The sequence below is a fragment of the Lipophrys pholis genome, assembly GCF_963383615.2.
Source record: "Lipophrys pholis genome assembly, chromosome: 17".
Taxonomy (NCBI): Eukaryota; Metazoa; Chordata; class Actinopteri; order Blenniiformes; family Blenniidae; genus Lipophrys; species Lipophrys pholis.
The window spans coordinates 12,555,746-12,575,863 of NC_137643.1; the positions used below are offsets into that span (position 1 = coordinate 12,555,746).

General features: G+C 43.0%; 1 protein-coding gene across 2 annotated transcripts in view; it reads right to left on the reverse strand.

Moving 5' to 3' along the window:
• trps1 (trichorhinophalangeal syndrome I) overlaps window positions 1-20,118 on the reverse strand; it is a 118,637-nt gene that overhangs the window by 35,535 nt on the left and 62,984 nt on the right. For both annotated transcript variants that reach the window (XM_080484248.1, XM_080484249.1), the window contains exon 9: window positions 16,965-17,754. In XM_080484248.1, the coding sequence (XP_080340374.1) occupies window positions 16,965-17,754 (790 nt within the window). The remainder of the gene's footprint in view (window positions 1-16,964; window positions 17,755-20,118) is intronic.

Genomic DNA, 20,118 nt, shown 5'->3' on the forward strand with positions numbered 1-20,118 from the left:
ACACACACACGCGCGGTCCCCCCCTCCCCGTTCCCCTCCACCTTCGTCTCTGAATGAATCGTTCCTTGTCTCTGAACTGATGGAGCGATAAAGTTGGTTTAAACAGCCGTAGACACACCGGCACACACTGCCGAGGCAGGAACATGTGTTTTACATCAAGCGCTCCCAGCTATACAAGAGCTAATGTTACCGTCCGTATGCATGTGTGTGTGTGAGTGTGAGTGTGTGTGTGTGTGTGTGCATCAGAACAGGGGTGCAACATGTCTTTGCAATCTCCTATCAGCTTTTAATCTCCCTATAGCAGAGAGAGAAGGGTGGAGGGTGGGGGGGCACTCAGTGAGAGAAAGTGATAACCACTCAGGGAAATGGGGAGGGGGGGGGGTACAAAGTTATCCCCTATCTCTCCATCCTCCCATTATTCATTTTGTTTTGCAAGGCTCCTTTGCTTTTTCCCTGCCTTAGGGGGGGAAAGCAGGAGCAAGCAAGAAGAAGTTGTCTACTTAGGTCTGCGTGTGTGTGTGTGTGTGTGTGTGTGTGTGTGTGTGTGTGTGTGTGTGTGTGTGTGTGTGTGTGTGTGTGTGTGTGTGTGTGTGTGTGTGTGTGTGTGTGTGTGTGTGTGTGTGTGTGTGTGTGTGTGCGTGTGTGCGTGTGTAAGTGTGATTTAACTCGTATTGTCTGAATACTCTGGGAGTTGACAATTCTCATTTCGGCTTCTTAGGTTACTTAGGGGGCCTGCGTTGCAAGCAAAGCAATGTCAACATTCATTCCTCACTTAGTGCCGCTTGCCGGGGACTCAACAGTTATTATTTAGCTTGGAATGGTTGACTTGCTGAGTTTGTTTAGGCCTTTCGCAGCGTCGTCGCCCAATTTGCAAAGCTGTAGCCTCTGCGACGGTCATGTTTGTTTAATAGCTGTCTTGAAGAGTTGTCTATCCGGGGAAAGGCGCTCGCGGTCACAAACACTGAAGCCTTGATTTTAATAACTTCTTCGCAGCTCATAAATTCACTGCGTTACTGGAATCACATCACATTTGACTGTAACACAGTGATGTGACGTGTTTGCATAGGCTTTTTTCTTTTTTTTTTTACAGGCTTTGTAACAAGGGCATAAAAATGGTAAGGGTGGTCTTCATTTGGACAGATTCAATCAAATAATAGGTCATAATAACATGAAATTTTTTGTATTCTATAGTTTTGCACCAATATCAACATCGAGTACAGAGCACAATACTGTGTGTTTGTACTCATGAGTTCTCATATATTCCACAGACAGCTCCATCAACTGACATCAACTCCTCATCAGTGAAGAGGAGCAAAAGTCTGCCGCACCACGCTTATGCTGACCGGCATTCCGAAAAGGAAAAGGACGTCAGCGGTGTGGTTATGTCATGTTTAAGAAAAACCTGAGGCATGTTCGAGTGTCAGTAATAAGCATTTGTTACCGTCAGTAAAGTTAGAGCATCCAACGCAAACAAAATATGTTATAATTTCATAATCAAGGACTCAAAAGTGTTTGGTTTCAGCATGTACTCAAATATTTAAATACACACATATACAAGCCTATTGATGAGTTATTTCCATACTGCATTACATCCTGACGTGTTTCTCTACGTATCATGAAACCTTTCGAACCTCCACAGGACGTTCCAAGTTAATTTGTCCATAATGTTTTTTTCTATTCAGGGAGTCAATCCCAGCTTACAATGGGCAATGAACATTCACTCTAAGGGCTTTTTAAAGCCTCCAATTAATCTGGAGGAAATCCACAGGAAGAACATGCAACCTGCACACAGGAAGGCACAGAGTGGAATCCACAGCCTTCTTGCTACGAGGGGAGAATTCTCAGCACCATATACTGTCTAGTCAATGTATAGTCAACTAATAGTTAGGGGACACACATCCTAAGAGATGTTGTAAAATAATAACATGAATAACAATCCCAGATTAGGAGGTGCCATTATTAAAACTCCTCACAAAGTACCTAGAACAAAGGTCCATAATACTCATTTGCAGTTGTTTAACATTTAACACAATTGAACACATCTTTCTATTGCCAACTCAACTCAAAACCCTCTCTTGTTCTTTTCTTTTTTTTAAATGAACCATCGGGGCAAGCTATTCAAATGTTCGAGACATTAAACTAACAAAACATCCAAAGGGAGAAAAAGTGTAACATACACCTCATACATTGCAACACCAAAGAGTTTAGAAAAGATTAAAAACAGTCTAATAAAAGCGAATCACTGGGAGTTTTCGAGCATTTTGCCTCAAAACGAGATCACAGCTTATTGCTCGGACGAGTAAATGTGATTTGCACCACATTACTGAGCCCGTACAGTATAGGTTTCAACTTAAATGTAATAGGTGCAAAGTGCTGCTGGGAGTGAGCTGCTAATGTTTATAGATTGGTGGGAGTAAATAGAACTCGTCTGTAGTTCCGGGGCTCCTTGTGTATTACAGGAATTGAATGAAGTACATGAGAGCGGTGTGTTCTCTAATTGTGCTAAGAAATATATGAAAAAGTACTCTGAATTTGTAATAGGGATATTTGCTGCTGCGAAACATGAATCCAGGATATTTGGCAATATTTCACTGAGTAACAATTCGATGATGTCAGGCTTGCAGATAAACACTTTTCTCTCCTTTTCGTGGATTCGCTCTCTCTGGGGGTCCAGGTTCGATGCCTTTCTGTGTGGGGTGTGCATGTCCTCACTCTACATGCAGCCATTTTCTTTCCCCAGTTGCTCTGAGGGAAATCAAGCCGGGACCATCTTCAGCGCACATCTAAGACGGTATAGTGTGAAGTGTAATGTCATATTGTGCATGTTTCAAAAGTTAAACTAGGTATTAACGAAGTCTAAAATATGTACAAATACATTTTAGTGGGGCAGCGGGATGTGATGAACTTTAGAATCAGGCCAAATGAGCAAACACAATCAAATTAATTGTTTCCATTGTTTAATTCAATTAATTTGTCCGACACTCTTGGATTTTATTACAAATCAGTCACAGGGACATTCCTCAGTCCTTGAAATGTTGACACAATATGATGCACTGCAGACTGAAAGCCTACATTATTCATTATTACTTTCACAGGTCCAACTGTTATAACACAGAAATATTAGTGAGGGACTTTCAAGGTGAGCTGTCCAAGACTGCAGCAATTCAGCCAACTGATCATAAGAAACAGAGACATAATCTCTTACTCAAATGTAGCGTCGCACAATGAGTTTACAGGATCCCTGCTGTAGCACATCCTGTGACTCTAAGAGATTGAAACCATACCCAGTTTCAGTTTTGAGTCTACTGTTCTAATGATTCAGAAGCGTTGCAGTGGTTGTGTTTTCCTCCGATTACACGCAACATGACAAGCTGCATATTTACACAAGCTTCAAATCTTATTGAATGTTCGTTGTCAGTCATGACCAGTAACACGGACAAAGACTGATGAGATCAGCCCCGGTCGAGTGGATCCAGTCCACTTGTAAATGAGCCGACGCCACAAACATAACTTCAAATATCATGTAGCGTTAAGGTCAGAGCAGGAAAACCCCTCCGCAAGATTTCAACATTATGCATCACAACATTATTCAGCTCTGGAAGCTCTGGGGGCAGATGTGATTTACTGCTTACTGTTGCTTACTGTAGAAACACTGATTCTGAACACTGGCCAAGTCTGTGTGTGTGTGTGTGTGTGTGTGTGTGTGTGTGTGTGTGTGTGTGTGTGTGTGTGTGTGTGTGTACACTTTCAGACCTTATTAGGTTGTACTTGTGGTGATGCTTAACCCCACTCAGAGTTTGGCAGCTGCTCCCCTTTCTCTCTGTGTCTGCCTTTATTTCTCTCCTTTCTCTTCCCTGTCTTCCCTCTACTTTTCTTATCTTCCTCATCTGTCCCAGCTCTTTCCTTCTCTCTCTCTCTCTCCTGGACTCCTTCTCCTCTCTCCTGTGGTGCACACGCTCCCTTTTTTTTCTCTCTTCCTACGTCGACTGCTCACTTGGTGGTCCTGAGGTAATGTCCTGCTTGTTTCCTGGTTAATCTGCAAATAGTAGGCTTAAAATAATGGTGATCTTTCACATATGTTTGCAATGTGTGTGAGAATGCACATGTATGTATTACTAATGCATGCTTTGAGGTCTGATCAAAGCAATATAGGACAATTCTTACCAAAATTCTATACTTCTGGGATCATGTGAATATTGGAAACAAGGAAGGGCAAAGAAAGGCTAAATTAACTTAACAAGACGTAATCAGGCTATAAGCTTGGATGAAACTACACATGCGTACAAGTCATATTGGACTAAAAGATTGGCTTCAATGGTTAAAAGAGGAAGTCTCAGTGACAATATAAATAAACACTATAGAGACGACCAGGACAGCTGTTTTAATACTAACATTTAACATCCCTGTGGTAAAGCTGTACATGCAAGTCATTGAAATGGTTTTTAAAAAAATAAATAAATAAATAAAAAACAACTGCTATAAAAACATTAAGACTAATGTGTCACGCTGCACACAGCCAGGAAGAAATCCCAACATGAAGACTCAAAAGTTGTCCAAGTTCAAACTTGTAATTTGGACCTCCAGGGGACAAGCTTTTTACAACTTCTGCTTCTTGTCACTTAAAACAACTAGGAACTCCCAGTTCAAAGGATACCTGGAACACATCATAACTTAACAATTAACTCGGGGGAGTAGATGTTTGACTAAAATAATCCAAGTGGGGATGAAGCAGAATTATCCTTCCAGATAATAAGTATGTTTTCAAACGTTAGAAAAAAAACAAAACCTCATGGACCTCACTGTTCCATATCTATGTTTCTGTCATCGCTGCAGGTCTATTGCTTTGAGGGAGAAACTTGTTCCTAATCAGCAGCCTGTGTGAGATCAAAAGAATAACATGGATCCACTTTCACAGAGGAATTGTGCCTCTAAAATGGGTTTGATTATATCAGTGACCCAAACCCCAAAAAAATACAAGAATTAATGCTGGCTTTCAAGAGGATCCCGTCAAATTTGGCTTCAATACCCGAAAAAAATATATATATTCTGGTGCAACTAGAAAGAGAAGAGTGTTTAAACTGTGTTGCTGCACAGTGAACAGACAGACCAAGTCCAGTTTTTATGTTTCCCACTAATAAGCAACTTAAACAAACTAAGACCAGACGCCACATGGTTCATGTCTGCATAAAATATGATTTTATGAGAGCAGTGTTATCCTGAGATGTTCCTACAGCAACAATCTTGAGGAGAACTTTGGGAAAACAAAAAAAAAAGGAAAACACACTCAAGGACATGCGAGCACACGGCTAATGAAGAGTGACACTGGGACAAACGCAAACGGGGGCATGTGTGCACGCACCCATTGTTCTGCTGCACCTGGCCTGTTCGGGAACAGGATAGATGGGACTCGGGGACCCGACTGTGTGAATGTTTGTGTCAGTGAGTGTGAGTACACGCATTCACTTGTGCGTCTGCACAACTTCAGAAGCCAAACATCTGCAACAATGACGCACCTTCAAGTAGCACACACACACACACACACACACACACACACACACACACACACACACACACACACACACACACACACACACACACACACACACACAATTATTAAACGAATGTCTACAAGCATATGCAGAGCGGTGTCTGTCTCTGTCCGCTCCCCTGTGACTTAAAATTTCCCTTATTCTCTGTTTTAACGTTACTGTAAACAAAACAAACAACAACAACTAAAACCTGTATTCACAGTTAAAGTTGGGTAAACAACCAAAATAATATTCTGTCACCAAGAAATTCACACAATTTTACAAAATAAAAAAATGGAGAGTCCTCTACAAGAATGACAATGTTCCTTTCTTGGACTAATTTGATTTTAACTGAAAAGCAAATATAGTATGAAATCATTTTAAGGTTTTTAGGTGAAGTTGCACAGAATGATTAGGCAATAAGCGCTCAACTGGAAGCGGTGTGCTTGTGATTACCGTCACCGCGCTCTGCACAAACCTGATTTGGAACTGGCATGGTTTGTTTGCGTGAAGCAGAGGTGTGGGAGTAATAAGTCCCATGACCCAGGAAGGATGGCAATTATTGAGACGGATATTTAAAGCACATCACATAAAACACAATAAACTGTATGAAGCTGTATTTGCTGAATGTTGAGTTTTATATTCCAAAATCAAGTCTACACATCAGAAAAAAGAAATACACTTGAAATGTTTTTGTTTCTATTCATTTTTCTGCTTCATCTTAAGTTAAAGCAAACATACCAAGCTTTGACCTTGCTGTCTCAAGGTCATTCATGGCCTACATGTTTAGGCTTTAATCTGAAAACAGACAATGCATCATTATTAAAGGAATGCGCAACTTGTTAAAAGATGAAAAATGACACTCAAGTGGACTTAAGTTATGGCTGCTTTTTCTTGTTTGTTTTTTTTAAACTTCACATCTGCACGGCATGTGTGAGGAGAATTGTGAACACTGCTGTTGATATTCACACTAAAGTCCGACTGGTGTCAAATAAACTCATATTATGAAGCAGTTTGGAGCCATAAATTTGAAGGGGTTATTTTTTCGCTATCCATGCTGAGCAATCTATCTAAAAGGTCTTCGCTGTAAAAATCTGTATTACTCCGGTCAAATTAAAAATGAGTTACTGTTTCTCATGAAAAGGTCAAATGTCAGCATCTGATATTTTGTCTGTGTTCTATTGTGAACTAAATTCATGCATATGGGAGGGGAATTTCAAACCAATCGCTGCAATATGTTTTCTTTGAATTTATTTTCCACATTGTCCTCGCCTTATACGGAGAACATACACATACACACACACACACACACACACACACACACACACACACACACACACACACACACACACACACACACACACACACACACACACACACACACACACACACACACACACACACACACACACACACACACACACACACACACTCTGGGGGCAAACTCGTCCCGAACAGTTGTGCTGTTTCGGGGTCCTGTTGTGTTGTACAGCCAGCCAGACAGGGAGAGAGGGAGAGAGAAAGAGAAGGAGAACAAAAGAGAAATGGTCTTAAGGGAAATTGAGTGTACAAGATGCATCATGCCAGTGGAGCAGAATTCATAAACACGCTCGCACAGAGACACACACACACACGCGCGCGCACACACATGCACTATCGGAGAATTCCTAATGAGTGAAGACCTCACAGGGGACGTAGAAGGGGGAGGCAGGGAGAGGAAAGGGAGGAGCTACGGGTGAGATGGAGAGACAGTCAGCAATGAAAGGAGAAAAAGTGATGCATCCTCGTCTCGCTCTCACCCCTTATCAAGTATGCATGGCACTGCCAGCGTGTGCGCGTGTGTATTATAAGTTTGAGGGTGGATGAGCGTTTCCACTGAGAGGAGTTTAAAGTGAAAATCTCCACTCTGCATTCCAGTCACACACACACACACACACACACACACACACACACACACACACACACACACACACACACACACACACACACACACACACACACACACACACACACACACACACACACACACACACACACACACACACACACACACACACACACACACACACACACACACACACACACACAGACGTGCACACAGACACGTATATATGCATGCTCACAGTGATGGCACTGTTGGCTGCACGCATTCGTGCCCAGGGCAATCTTGCTACCTTGCCAAGAGGGCCTTGGGCCGCCAAGGTTGCCATGGTTGTACATGCTCCCAAACACACACACACACACACATTTTCTCACTTTCTCTCCTTCTCTCTCGCACTCCAAAGTAGGGTGTGACTGGATGTCCTTAAGTGAAGTGGATTAAAGTGTCAAGATGACTGTTTGAGCCTCTCTGTGCGTGAGAGTGTGCAGTATATTTTACGGCGTGTGCGTGAAACTGAACAATCCACCTTGCGATTATTTTCTGCGTCGACTTTTCTGCGTTTTTTTACTGGCGGAGGTGTGGTGCTGCCACGATGACTCAAATATCTCGCACTCAAAAGTTTGCCAAGATCCATTCAACATTTCAGGGTGCGTCAGTGCGCAGGACATAATTGACTGACGTCAGGAATAAAAAACATGGGTGGCAAGCGCCTCTTATCACCCATTGTTTTATCGTTTTGGTTTTGGCAGGAAGTCCACGCAGCACCACCTCCAACAGGCAACAACTTTCAAACTCGTATCCACATTCGGAGTTTTTATGAAACTTTCCCTCATCCCACTTTTAGCGCTTGGAGACACATCGTTCCCCTGAAACACATCTGAGGCACAGGAGCGCTATCCACCAATAAAATATATATATATATATATATATATATATATATATATATATATATATATGACTGAAAGTAATGTGTTATGATAAAAAGATGTACACTGCTCCTGACTAGGTGTTTCTGCAAAGCGAGACATTTCTTTCATGATTTAGGAAAGAAAACAAAAGTCAGTCAGAAAAGTCATTTGTACTTATTTATCATTGCACTTTCAACCGTTTACTGGAAGCAGTTTTACTCAAACTATTTACCATCATTTTCCCCTGCTTCTCTTTTTCTTGTGTTTGTCAAATTACATCAGTCACCATTACCGAGGCAAAAAGCCAGATTGTGTGAAAGAGCGTCACATTAAAAGAAGAGGAAAAGGAGAGGCGAGCCAAAAGAGCTGGGAGACAGACAAAGGGGAAAAGGAGCAGGGTTTTCAAATTAACTATTGGTCAGGGGTCAGATGGACATTTAATCTAACCAATCAGCTTCCTAATTACACAAGCGCTGCCAGATCGGTGTACCCTATGCATTTCTGTGTGTGTGTGTGTGTGTGTGTGCATATATATGTGTGTGTAGCTGGCCCGTGTTGCGTGTAGAGGTCTTGTTGTAGCAAAATGAACATCTGGCCCCAATATTGGTTCCATGTGTGAACACACGCGCTTGTGTATGTCTACATGGACGCATGTCCATGCATGCACCCATGCGTGTACACACACACACACACACACACACACACACACACACACACACACACACACACACACACACACACACACACACACACACACACACACACACACACACACACACACACACACACACACACACACCCTGTGGTGAATTGCTCCTGCATTACACAGTAACAGAGAGAAGGAGAGGGACCGACAAAGAGAAACATACAAGAACTGAGGGATCGGTTGCAAGCCCTGGCAGAAAAACACTCAAATATAAAAAGAATACACACATGCCTACACACACATGCTTCCAGTAGTGTGTGTGCGTAAGCTGATTGTAACAGTAATTGATGTAAACGTCTAAATTACAGCTAGGAGCTAAAATAACCACTGTGTTTTACCGTTGCCATGACGACATGATGAAAAACACGTGGTTGGTTCTCCGGTTGGGGAGGGTGGAACATGTGTGTCATGGGCGCCGGGCTGAACCAATGAGAATGCAGCGTGTGTGTAAACGACATGTGTCCGAACAAATGAAAAACTCATCGCAGTGAGAAGATATGCGAGCAGACGGCACGTTAGGCCCAAGTCAAACTCGTTATATCACATTACACGACTTTATGGGCTATAAACTACTGCGGAAAAATATAGATGGAGGTGGTCTTCCAACAGTGGATCGTTCCATGTCAACAATTTTGTGTCATCGTCGTGTGATGAAAACCAAACCGAAGCCATTCATCCGCTTCTCCTCACTGGTGCCAGATAAAGACAGATCGAGAAGTTTCAGGAAAGTATTTCTATACGCCAACGATTCCAGACGGGGTAATACCTCATCATGCTGCCTACTGCTAACAGGAAGTTCTGCCACCCAGCAGCAGCCCCGGAGCAAACACCAATTCAAGGTCTTGCTCAAGGACCCTTCAGCATTTTTTCCTCAAGTGTGTGTGAAAGAGCCTGAACTTTCTGGTTGAGGGACATCTGGCTAATCGCTGCACCGCACCGCCGCCAGAAAGCCACCGAAAGACAAACCACGGCACCAAATCCAGGAACTTTAAAGTCAGTTTAGTCGACTCGTCTATGACTGATGACTGACTGACAATTTTGGAAGTGGTGTGATGCAGCAAGAGAAAAAAAAATTACTTCCCAAGAATCTTGAGAAGCAAACATGATTTGTTTTTTCCAACCAAAGTCGGAACAAGATAATTCAAACACTTGAATGAGGGATTTACCATCCCAACATGAGCCAAGACATAGTCATGCAAATGCGTCGATTTCTAATTTGTACGAGCCAAAAATGCCAAGCTGTCACCTTCTGACAGCATGTTGTTAACTGTAGCGTGTGTGTGTGTGTGTGTGTGTGTGTGTGTGTGTGTGTGTGTGTGTGTGTGTGTGTGTGTGTGTGTGTGTGTGTGTGTGTGTGTGTGTGTGTGTGTGTGTGTGTGTGTGTGTGTGTGTAACGCCCAAAATGGATCTAAATGTGGTTGAAATGTTGTAATTTGTTTTTGCAAGCGAGACGTAATATTCCTACCAGACAATAAGACTGCTGTGGACTGTCACACAGCGTAAAGCCACACACGGGTCACCACCGTGAAACACACACAGACAGAGACACACTCAAATGAGCTTATCACCAAGTTTTTCCGCAGACAGACACACAAGCACACACGGGTCACAATCGCGGCAAACAGGTTGTCTGATTGTTTCTGTTACATTAAACATGGTCTGGACTTTATACACTGCGCACATTACTACCGCGCACACAGCGCGGTGGTGTGTGCGGTAGTTTCTTTTTTTTCCATCTTTCCAGCATGGCTGTGTTTATTTGAGTCTGTATCCTGATGGGAAATGTGACTGCTGCACAAACAAACTGAACAGCCCAGAACAGACAACTTGGTCTGGATATGTCTTGGTGTGTGAGTGTGTGTCTGAAAGAAAGAGTGAGACGCTGGGCGAATGTCGGCATGTCTTCCTTATTCCCATGCAGACGAGCACTGGCACACACGCAAACTGCAAATAGGTAGAATAAAGGAAGCTCTTTTCTCCTTCTCCACGAGGGACAGTGTGTAGGACGGTGAAAGTCTGGAGCAGAAGCGCCCTCGTCTACCAGCTGGATTTTATAAGGACGTCTGCAGGAGATGTAACTTTGAGTTCTCAACTACATGGCCGTACTGATGCTTAATGGTTGGTTAACAGTCGGAGGCATTTGCAGTCTACTTGCTCAGAAGTGATTGCCTGTAACACAAATGAAAATCTTACATCAGCAAAGGGAGAAAGCAGGTATCCAGTCCCATCCAGCAGGAGTTATCACTCTGCGTACTGCTCCCATGATACATGACATGAACAATTGTCAGGACACCACTGGATTGCAGATGCAATAATAGGTTGTTTTTTCTTAGTTACATTGAAAGAATGACCCTGTAAAAATGTTTTGATAGTCAGAAACCGATTTACAGGAGTCATCTGTGACAATGTTGGTGAGCACTGTTGCTTCACTGTCTGCATGTTCCCTCTGTGCCCACTTATGGGTTCCTCAGCTTCTTCACACAAACAACAAAACACGTTTCTTCAGTTAATTGTCTGTGGGTGTGAATATGGAAGGTGGTGACTCCGTTTCTCTCTGGGTTAACTATGATGTGATGTGATATCTGTCCAAGATGAACTCCGCAAGATTTCCTGTTCTTGCTTCTTCCTCATCATTGTAATTACAGGACACCTTTTCTAGATTCTTGGGAAATGCTCTACAACAAAACAACAACAGTAAAACACAACAAGACATTAATGTATATAGATTATATTATACTAATTAAATCAGTTTTAGTTCTTTGTCTTTCAGAGCCAAACAACACACACACACACACACACACACACACACACACACACACACACACACACACACACACACACACACACACACACACACACACACACACACACACACACACACACACACACACACACACACACACACACACACACACACACACGCTCCATAATTTCCTGTAGCGGAGATAAAGTGATGTTACATTATCAGCACAGAAAATAAGTCAATTTCATGCTTTAATTTCCTCACAATCCCACCCCCCCAACACACAGACACACACAAATTTACACAACCAAAGAAGGGAAATAGAACGTAATGAGAAATTTATGGAAATACAGCTGTGTGTGTGTGTGTGTGTGTGTGTGTGTGTGTGTGTGTGTGTGTGTGTGTGTGTGTGTGTGTGTGTGTGTGTGTGTGTGTGTGTGTGTGTGTGTGTGTGTGTGTGTGTGTGTGTGTGTGTGTGTGTGTGTGTGTGTGTGTGTGTGTGTGTGTGTTCCTTTAAACATAATTAGCTCTGTCGGGCAGAAATGTAAACGAGAGAAAGTTTAATGAAACTCTTCTCTGATCTGCTGAAAGCACACATTTCCGTTTATCTCTCCGAGTTTGTCTCTATTTTCTCTGTTGGTCTCTGGAATTGCATGGAATTGAACGTCACGCATGGGACTTTAAAAAGCCCAGAGCTCCATGTTTCAGTGCTGCCATATGACCACATAGGATGAACACAATTACATCGTGTTTGTAAAGTCAAATCCACGATTTCTCCCTCTCCCTGCTTTGCGTCTATTTATCTACTCTGCTGTCCTTGAGGTAGAATTCCCTTTGAAAACTCAATCTGGGATTTATTAAGTGATCAAAATTTCTTGGGTAGCTACACATATGTTCGAGTATTTCTACATGCGTTCACATATGTTTGGCTCAGAGGCGGACCTTCCTCAGCTCTACTTAACTCGAAAAACCACCATTACTCAAAGTCTGTCCCATTCCATTTATAAACTGTAACGTCCACCAAGCTTTTTGCTTTAATTTCATTGCGAAAACCTCATGTGCTTTCTATCCTTGTCTCATACAGTCAGTCAAAAAGCCAGAAAAGAAAATCTCAGAATGAAAAACTGTCTTCACGGTAATAAATCACAGTGAAAACAAAGCCAATAGTCAGGCAATGTCTCAACACCGAGCAGCGTTTATACATCAGGCCTTCAAAGGTATATATTCTCTCCTCTACACAAAGCAAAAAGCCTCACATCACAAAATATCAAGAATGCAGTGTGTGTGTGTGTGTGTGTGTGTGTGTGTGTGTGTGTGTGTGTGTGTGTGTGTGTGTGTGTGTGTGTGTGTGTGTGTGTGTGTGTGTGTGTGTGTGTGTGTGTGTGTGTGTGTGTGTGTGTGTGTGTGTGTGTGTGCGTGCGTGCGTGTGTGTGTGTGTGTGTGTGAGGTGGTTCGTACACGTCTGGAATGCTTTGTGTGTATTGATCCCAGTGTATCAGGTGAGTTGTCCTTTGAGGAAAAGAAGGGAAATGAAAGAAAAAGAATGGAGCGAAAAAGGGGAGAGACAAATCGATGCAGCGGAGAATAGAAGAAATGAGGCAGGACACACACACACACACACACACACACACACACACACACACACACACACACACACACACACACACACACACACACACACACACACACACACACACACACACACACACACACACACACACACACACACACACACACACACACACACACACACACTAGCTATTTGTTTCTGCCTTTGGCTCTTTTTAATCTCTCACTTCCTCTCTACTAATTCACTTCGCACATCATACTGCCATCTCTCCCCCCAATCAAACTTCCTTCCAACCCTCATCATCACGCTCCTTCACCACTTCTCAATTACCATTTCCAAAGAGTCCATTTGTATCTTGGATGGTTGCGCCGTCACCAAATCAGGCCCTGCCCTATTGCGTCTGAGGCTGCATCTAAGGGGACCTAAAGGCTGGACCGAGTCCCACAATATATATGTGTGTGAGCGTGTGCATGCACTAAGCTACTTCAGATGATCCTTTGCATTAGTGCCCCTCCCTCACCCTGCCCAGCGATGAGTCAACTTCAGCCTATGCACGCGCGCGTGTGTGTGTGTGTGTGTGTGTGTGTGTGTGTGTGTGTGTGTGTGTGTGTGTGTGTGTGTGTGTGTGTGTGTATGGCAGTGCACGCTATGGGAACTGAGAATAAACGATGTTTTGTGAGAGCAGTGAGAGAGATAAAGGTCATACCTCACCAAGCTATTTAAGTACAGATGCATGTTCAGCACCTCGTCTTGTAAATCATCTATTCTCACCTTTTGTTCTACTCGGCCCGTAGAGGAATCTCTGTGGCTCCTAAAACTACTTTCCCATAACTTTGGGACGCTCTGATATACAACGCAGACGTTAATATTACACTGGTGGAAGGCGGATGTTTGGTGTATTGCAGATGCTGACTGCACATGGGAGAAACACTTTTAAAATCAAATTAGGAAATGATTGCGGAATAAAAAAAAGTTTTTAGGCGATATATTTTAATATCAATAAAATATAAAGTCAGGTGGCAGACTATGACCAACATGTGACCCATGAGCCTTTTTCCAAAAATACTAAAAATCTATTGGTTTTACAACGATTATAGGATGATTGTAGTTTTATGCACATTTATACTTGGAATCAATAGAAACTAATATTATGTTTGTCTCAAAGTAGGGAACATCAAATGCATGCATGTTTATTAAATTAATGCAGACACTCTTTCTTTCATTAATTGTGCTGCTATAATTCTCATAAAATCCTTGTGGTAGAGGTGCTTGGTCATAATTCGGTCCTCTGATAATAGTGATGGCTGCAAAAAAATGTCATTCTCGATATCAAAGTTCCCCATCTTGAAAAGACAGAAACAAAGATTCAAATCATACCGCCACACTTTGATTTTTCAAGCTTTGATGCTACATAAAAGAAGAAGCCTGCTGTACGGTTCAGTGATGTGGCTCTGAAATAATATCTTATAAAAGAAAAAAAAAAAAATCTATATTTTTGAGTTCCTGCATCACTGTATTATGTCTGGAAGAGAAAGAATACATATATGTATATAAATAAGCCCAATTAAAGTTGATTATATCTCAGGTTTAGTTTCTAAATGTTGTGCATTCAAGTGTAAGTACCTGTTTCTGTCAGTTAATGTGCCAAAACATGTGGCGGATGAAAGGAAAGAAAAAAAAAAAAGCTGTTCTCCAGGTTAGACTAGTTTTCTGGATCATGCACTGTTGAAACAGTGTTGTTCTGCTCATGATGCTCAGATTCACATTTAATGAGGAAAATACAAGACTTTCAATCACATCCAGGCAACAAAAAGTGTCGCGGATGCATACTAATGCTTTCACAGAATCTGCCAACGGCAAAATGTCAGATATCACATTATGTCATAACGTTATAGATCAATTTTTTTAGATCATACCACAAATCATATTGGTGTCACATAGACGATTAACCTCACTGAAACAGAACTGCAGAGTGTTTCTCCTAACAACAAGAAGTATTCTTCAGTATGATTTGCAAACATTATTCTGAAGGATGAACGCTGGATTGGCTCCAGCGCCATGCGACCCTGCACAGGAAAAAGCCGTACAGAAATGGATAGATGGATTCGCACTGAAGCGTATTTTACAACTTAATTTATTTATAGTAGATCTACAGCAAATTCTTTCCTAAAAGGCATCCTCCTGACCCTCATGCTTTTCCTGAAGCTCTGTGGAGCCCTTCAGACGAGGCCCGCCTGCTCCATACTTCCTACCAGTGATATGACAAACTTCTGTCTAATTTGAAGCTGGAGTTTAATGCAGCATAGCACAAAAGCTAAAAACCCTGGAAAAGGTTACCCCGACCCTGTCCAAACGGCATAAATATAACATCTCCCTCAAAATCTGTATTCGACATGACATAACATCATGACATCAACATAAATTTCAAGAAAGCGCAAGGACTTTATGATCCCATTTTGCTTCTTAAAAGAAAAGTGAGAAAACTGTCTGTTAAAGGGTTAATCTTGTTTTGTTTTGTTTTTAACCGCTCATTCAGTGACTCTCCCTATCTTCTTCTCTTTATCTCAATCTCCCTCCCTGTCTCTCTCACGCATGCAATCTCTCCCTTTCAGTCCCGGATTCCCGCCCTCTCTCAGACGCACACGGCCCCACCCACGATAATGAGTAAACCTCTTGTTGCCCCACCCTGCCCGGCCTGCCAAGTTACTGCCAACACCTCACATGCACGCACATGCACGCACATGCACACACGCAACAGGCCAAACCACAAGTGGTACAAAGAAGCCATAGACTCCGCTCACACACTGATCTGTGCATACACACACCGGGAACACCACTCTCACACTCAATACTGCCACTTACATACACCCATGTCAGTGCCCTGACAGCCAAGCGCGCGCACACACACTCACGTACACACACACACACTCTGTTGAGTCTATTCTCATCTAATGTGATCATGGCCAATGAGCTCTGTGGCGCTGAGGAACCACAATCTGTCCCTGCCAGTCCATGACATCACTACGAAGTGAAAGGCATTGTGGTCCGCGAAGTCGGGTGAGGAAACTAACTGACAGGTGGTAACCATGGGGACGGTCCGTTTGTCTGCACGTTGCCATAGCAACTAGTGAGTTTGAAAGTGTTTTGCGTTAAAAACTCAATTTTAAAAAAAGAAAAAAAAGAAAAAAGTTTTTGGGAAATTATGTCATGGAACCACAGGCACAGGGACGAATGCGAAAACAGATATGAATGTGAGAACATGTGTGAATACTCACACACGCACTTTTTTAGCGAGCTTACGGTGTACTTTACGTCAACCATCAGAACACTACTATATAATAAGTGACGGTAGGGGCTCGCTGTGTGAGATCGAACCCTCACATCCGATTCAAAAAATAGATCACTTGAAGATGAAAGAGTGCTAAAAGAAGCCCTCTGACAACTAATACTCTCAGCAGGTGGGAGTGTGCTACAAAGAATCACTACAAAGGCCTTCACTCACTTCCAATAAAGTGGAATCGGGGTGTAAATGAGGCAAAGAAATAGAATTACATGCTGAAATGAGATGAATATGAAATTCAAGTAGAAACCACAGAGGACGAGCTGCATGAACGTGTTCCTCCTTACCCTGAGTAGAGACTGGGACTCCTCCTTTGTGGATCCTCCTTTCCCCTCCTGTCCTCCTCCTCCTCCTCCTCCTCCTCCACCAGCTGGTCCTCCTGCTGTGTACTGCTGGGCCGGCATGTGGCTCTGCTTTTCTCCTGCGACAGCTCCTCCTGACCTCCCACCTCCGTACAGCTTGGTGTCTCCCAAAAATGACTTGGTATCTCCCAAAAAAGCCTTGGTGTCTCCCAGGTAGACCATGCTAGGTGAAGCCACACCTCTTTTCTGCTGCGAGGCCTCATGGTTGGCTGAAACAAAAGAAAGTGAAAGGGGGGAGGGGAAGAGAGAGGGGCTCCCACTTCCTGCCCCTCTATCAGGTCCCATTCGCTCCTTGGGCACCCAGAGCAAACCGTGGGCCTGCTCACCTCCTCTCTCCCCGAGTCCTCTGGTCTCTCCCAGCACCCAGCCCTTCTCCCTCTCCCTCTCCTTCTCCTCACCCCCTTCGCTCTTCACCATCCCGCAGGGCTCTTCTCTGCCACCCTCCGCCAGCCGCCCCTCGGGTGGCGCGAGGGAGTACAGAAGGCGAATGTCCCCCTTGCTCTCCTCTTTAATAGCTAAGGTAGAGGGAGCTGAGCAGCCGTTGGCCGAGAGCGTCAGCGACGGCATGAGTGAGGTGGGCAGGGAGGTCGTCGTGAAAGAGCCTAACGAGGGAGACGAGTCGTGGCAGTGGGCCGAGTTAAAATGGTCAAGGAGGGCGGATGAATCGGGAGCTGTGAAGTCACAGCGTCGACAACGGCAGCATGCGTGGACACGCCTGCAGAAGAAAAACAAAAAACAAAAACATAGTGGTGACCAACATATCAAGAGAATTCAAAAACAGAAATGACAAACACTCACAATTCTAATCAGGGGTTACGCCAATGTTGAAAAGGTCCGAAGGGACCATGATTTGACCAATATGACACGTTTCCAGGAGATCATGCTTCTATGAACATGACACATGAGTGACAAGACCTTCAGTCGGGACGGGACCTGTCCTGAGACCACTGACTATATCTGACCATTGTGCCACAGCAGCCTTGGGGTTTTTTAGGGGGTTTTTTTCTGAGTTATGATGCCTCTACAATAATTCTGCCTTGAGTCTCTGATGAAATACTCTTACATTTTCCAACTGACAATGTGGAGCACTACTCAAATATTATTACAAATAAAGTATTTTAGGCTAGTTGAAGCATATAGTAAACAAGGCATTTTGAAAAAAATAAATAAAAAAAGCATTAATGGGTTTTGTCAACGTGACTCCAGAGGAAGTCAGAACAGTAACACTGATGAGACTGAGCAGGCAACTAAAGATTTAAATAACTAGTTTGGTTTTCCTTAAAGACTTAAAGTCAGTTCATTTTTTAATCATTCAATTTGAGGAGTAAAAAGTATTCGGTCTGATCGCTTGACATGTCTTGAGGAAAAAAAAAGAATCTTTTCATTGCTCAGTTTGAAGAACATCCACCCTCTGTACTAGCGAAATCTAAAGTGCATTAAAGTGCCTGATTTCCTCCAACCACTCAGGTAGAGTTTCACCGAGCCGGCGGCCAAAATGTGACTCAGTGTTCCACTAAATCACAATGAATTACTTAAAAATGGTGAGAAACATAAAGAGGCCGAATGACAAGAACGGCCTCATCCATCAGCAGACCACGTTTATTTCCTGTTGGAGGACCATATATCGCGTACACAACTACGGGCCTTTTTCCCTCCTGGCTCGGAAAGCAGTTCTCATGCTTCCTGTGCGGGCCGGCCGGAGAAATCAGTCAATCAACTTTCACAAGACCGCGGACTGCTGTTTACACTGACCACTGGCGGGCCAACTGCAGGCGGCTGAAGTACACTGACATTAAGCAAATAAAGAGGAATGAACCAGCATCTGTCACAATCACGTTCTAATGTTTTGTCACAGCTTTCGGGATTCAGCGATTATGATGCGGTGCAGGAAAATAAAAGACGTTGCGCATGTTTTTCGCTCCGCTAACAACACGTGTCAAGACCCCGACAGTGACAGCCGAGTCAGGTGCAAACTTCAAACCCAAATGTGATGAGCGCTCTCGTTTTAAATCAGTTGTCACTAAAGCTTTAATTTGCTCAGCACTGGCTGCGGTGTTCATTTGGGTTTTTCACCAGCAGGCTCCTATTGCTTCAACACATAAATGAGTGCTTCACCACAGCATGATATTAACCTGCGAGAAAAAATAAATTATCAAAGTGTCATTTCTTTTCCTCATCTTGCAGCTCTTATCCTCTTGTTTCTGCTTTCATCCCTACCACAGGAATTCTTCAAGCAGGAAAAAAAAACAAACAAACATTAAGACGTGCAAATAAAAGCGACGACACGCTCGTGCAAAGGAACACCGACACAAACAATAAAAAAAATCCAAAAAAAAAACCTCCCAGAAAAGTAACCTGACAAGTGAAGCGTGCGAACATATCCATCTAAGATGTATAAGTGCATGTGTGCACACAAGTACCTTGTACATCAGCCTTAAATATCTCCAGATGCTCAGAAAGACACAGCGGCCTCTGTTTGTCATCACCAGGCAAACACATGCACACGTGCACACACACACACACACACACACCTTTAGCCCAAACGCTAACAAGGGCAGTGTCCATCTCACTAATAAGAACTTCGATTTTTGTCAAAAGAAAAAAAGAACAAAGCATTTCAATAAAGTTTTGAAAGTAAACTTTTTTTTGAAAGTGTAAATATATTAAAACAGTGTGTTGAACTGTACAGGTCTGTGTGCTTTTTGGGTAAAATAAGGAAAACACCAAATACGGTTGGAAAGCATTCCCGAAAGCTTTTTAAGATAGTATCAATCAACTTAATTCCGATGCGGCGACAGCGGACAGTTTTCCACACGTTTGATTGAAACCAAGTTTCACATCGGATTCTCTTCCCGGTGCAACTTTACTTTCACAAGCTCACTTCTCTAACTTCTACGCCACCACTGCCCGAAGACCAGCTTAATTTCCTCAATAACCACAATTTTGAATGCTCTGTTTGTTATTTCAGTGCAAAGAATAGAAAAGAAGATGTTAAAAATTCAACATGAAGCCATTGTTAACCATGTCTCTTGGTGTTAATCACAGTGACCTGTTGAAATACAACATCTCTTTCAATTTC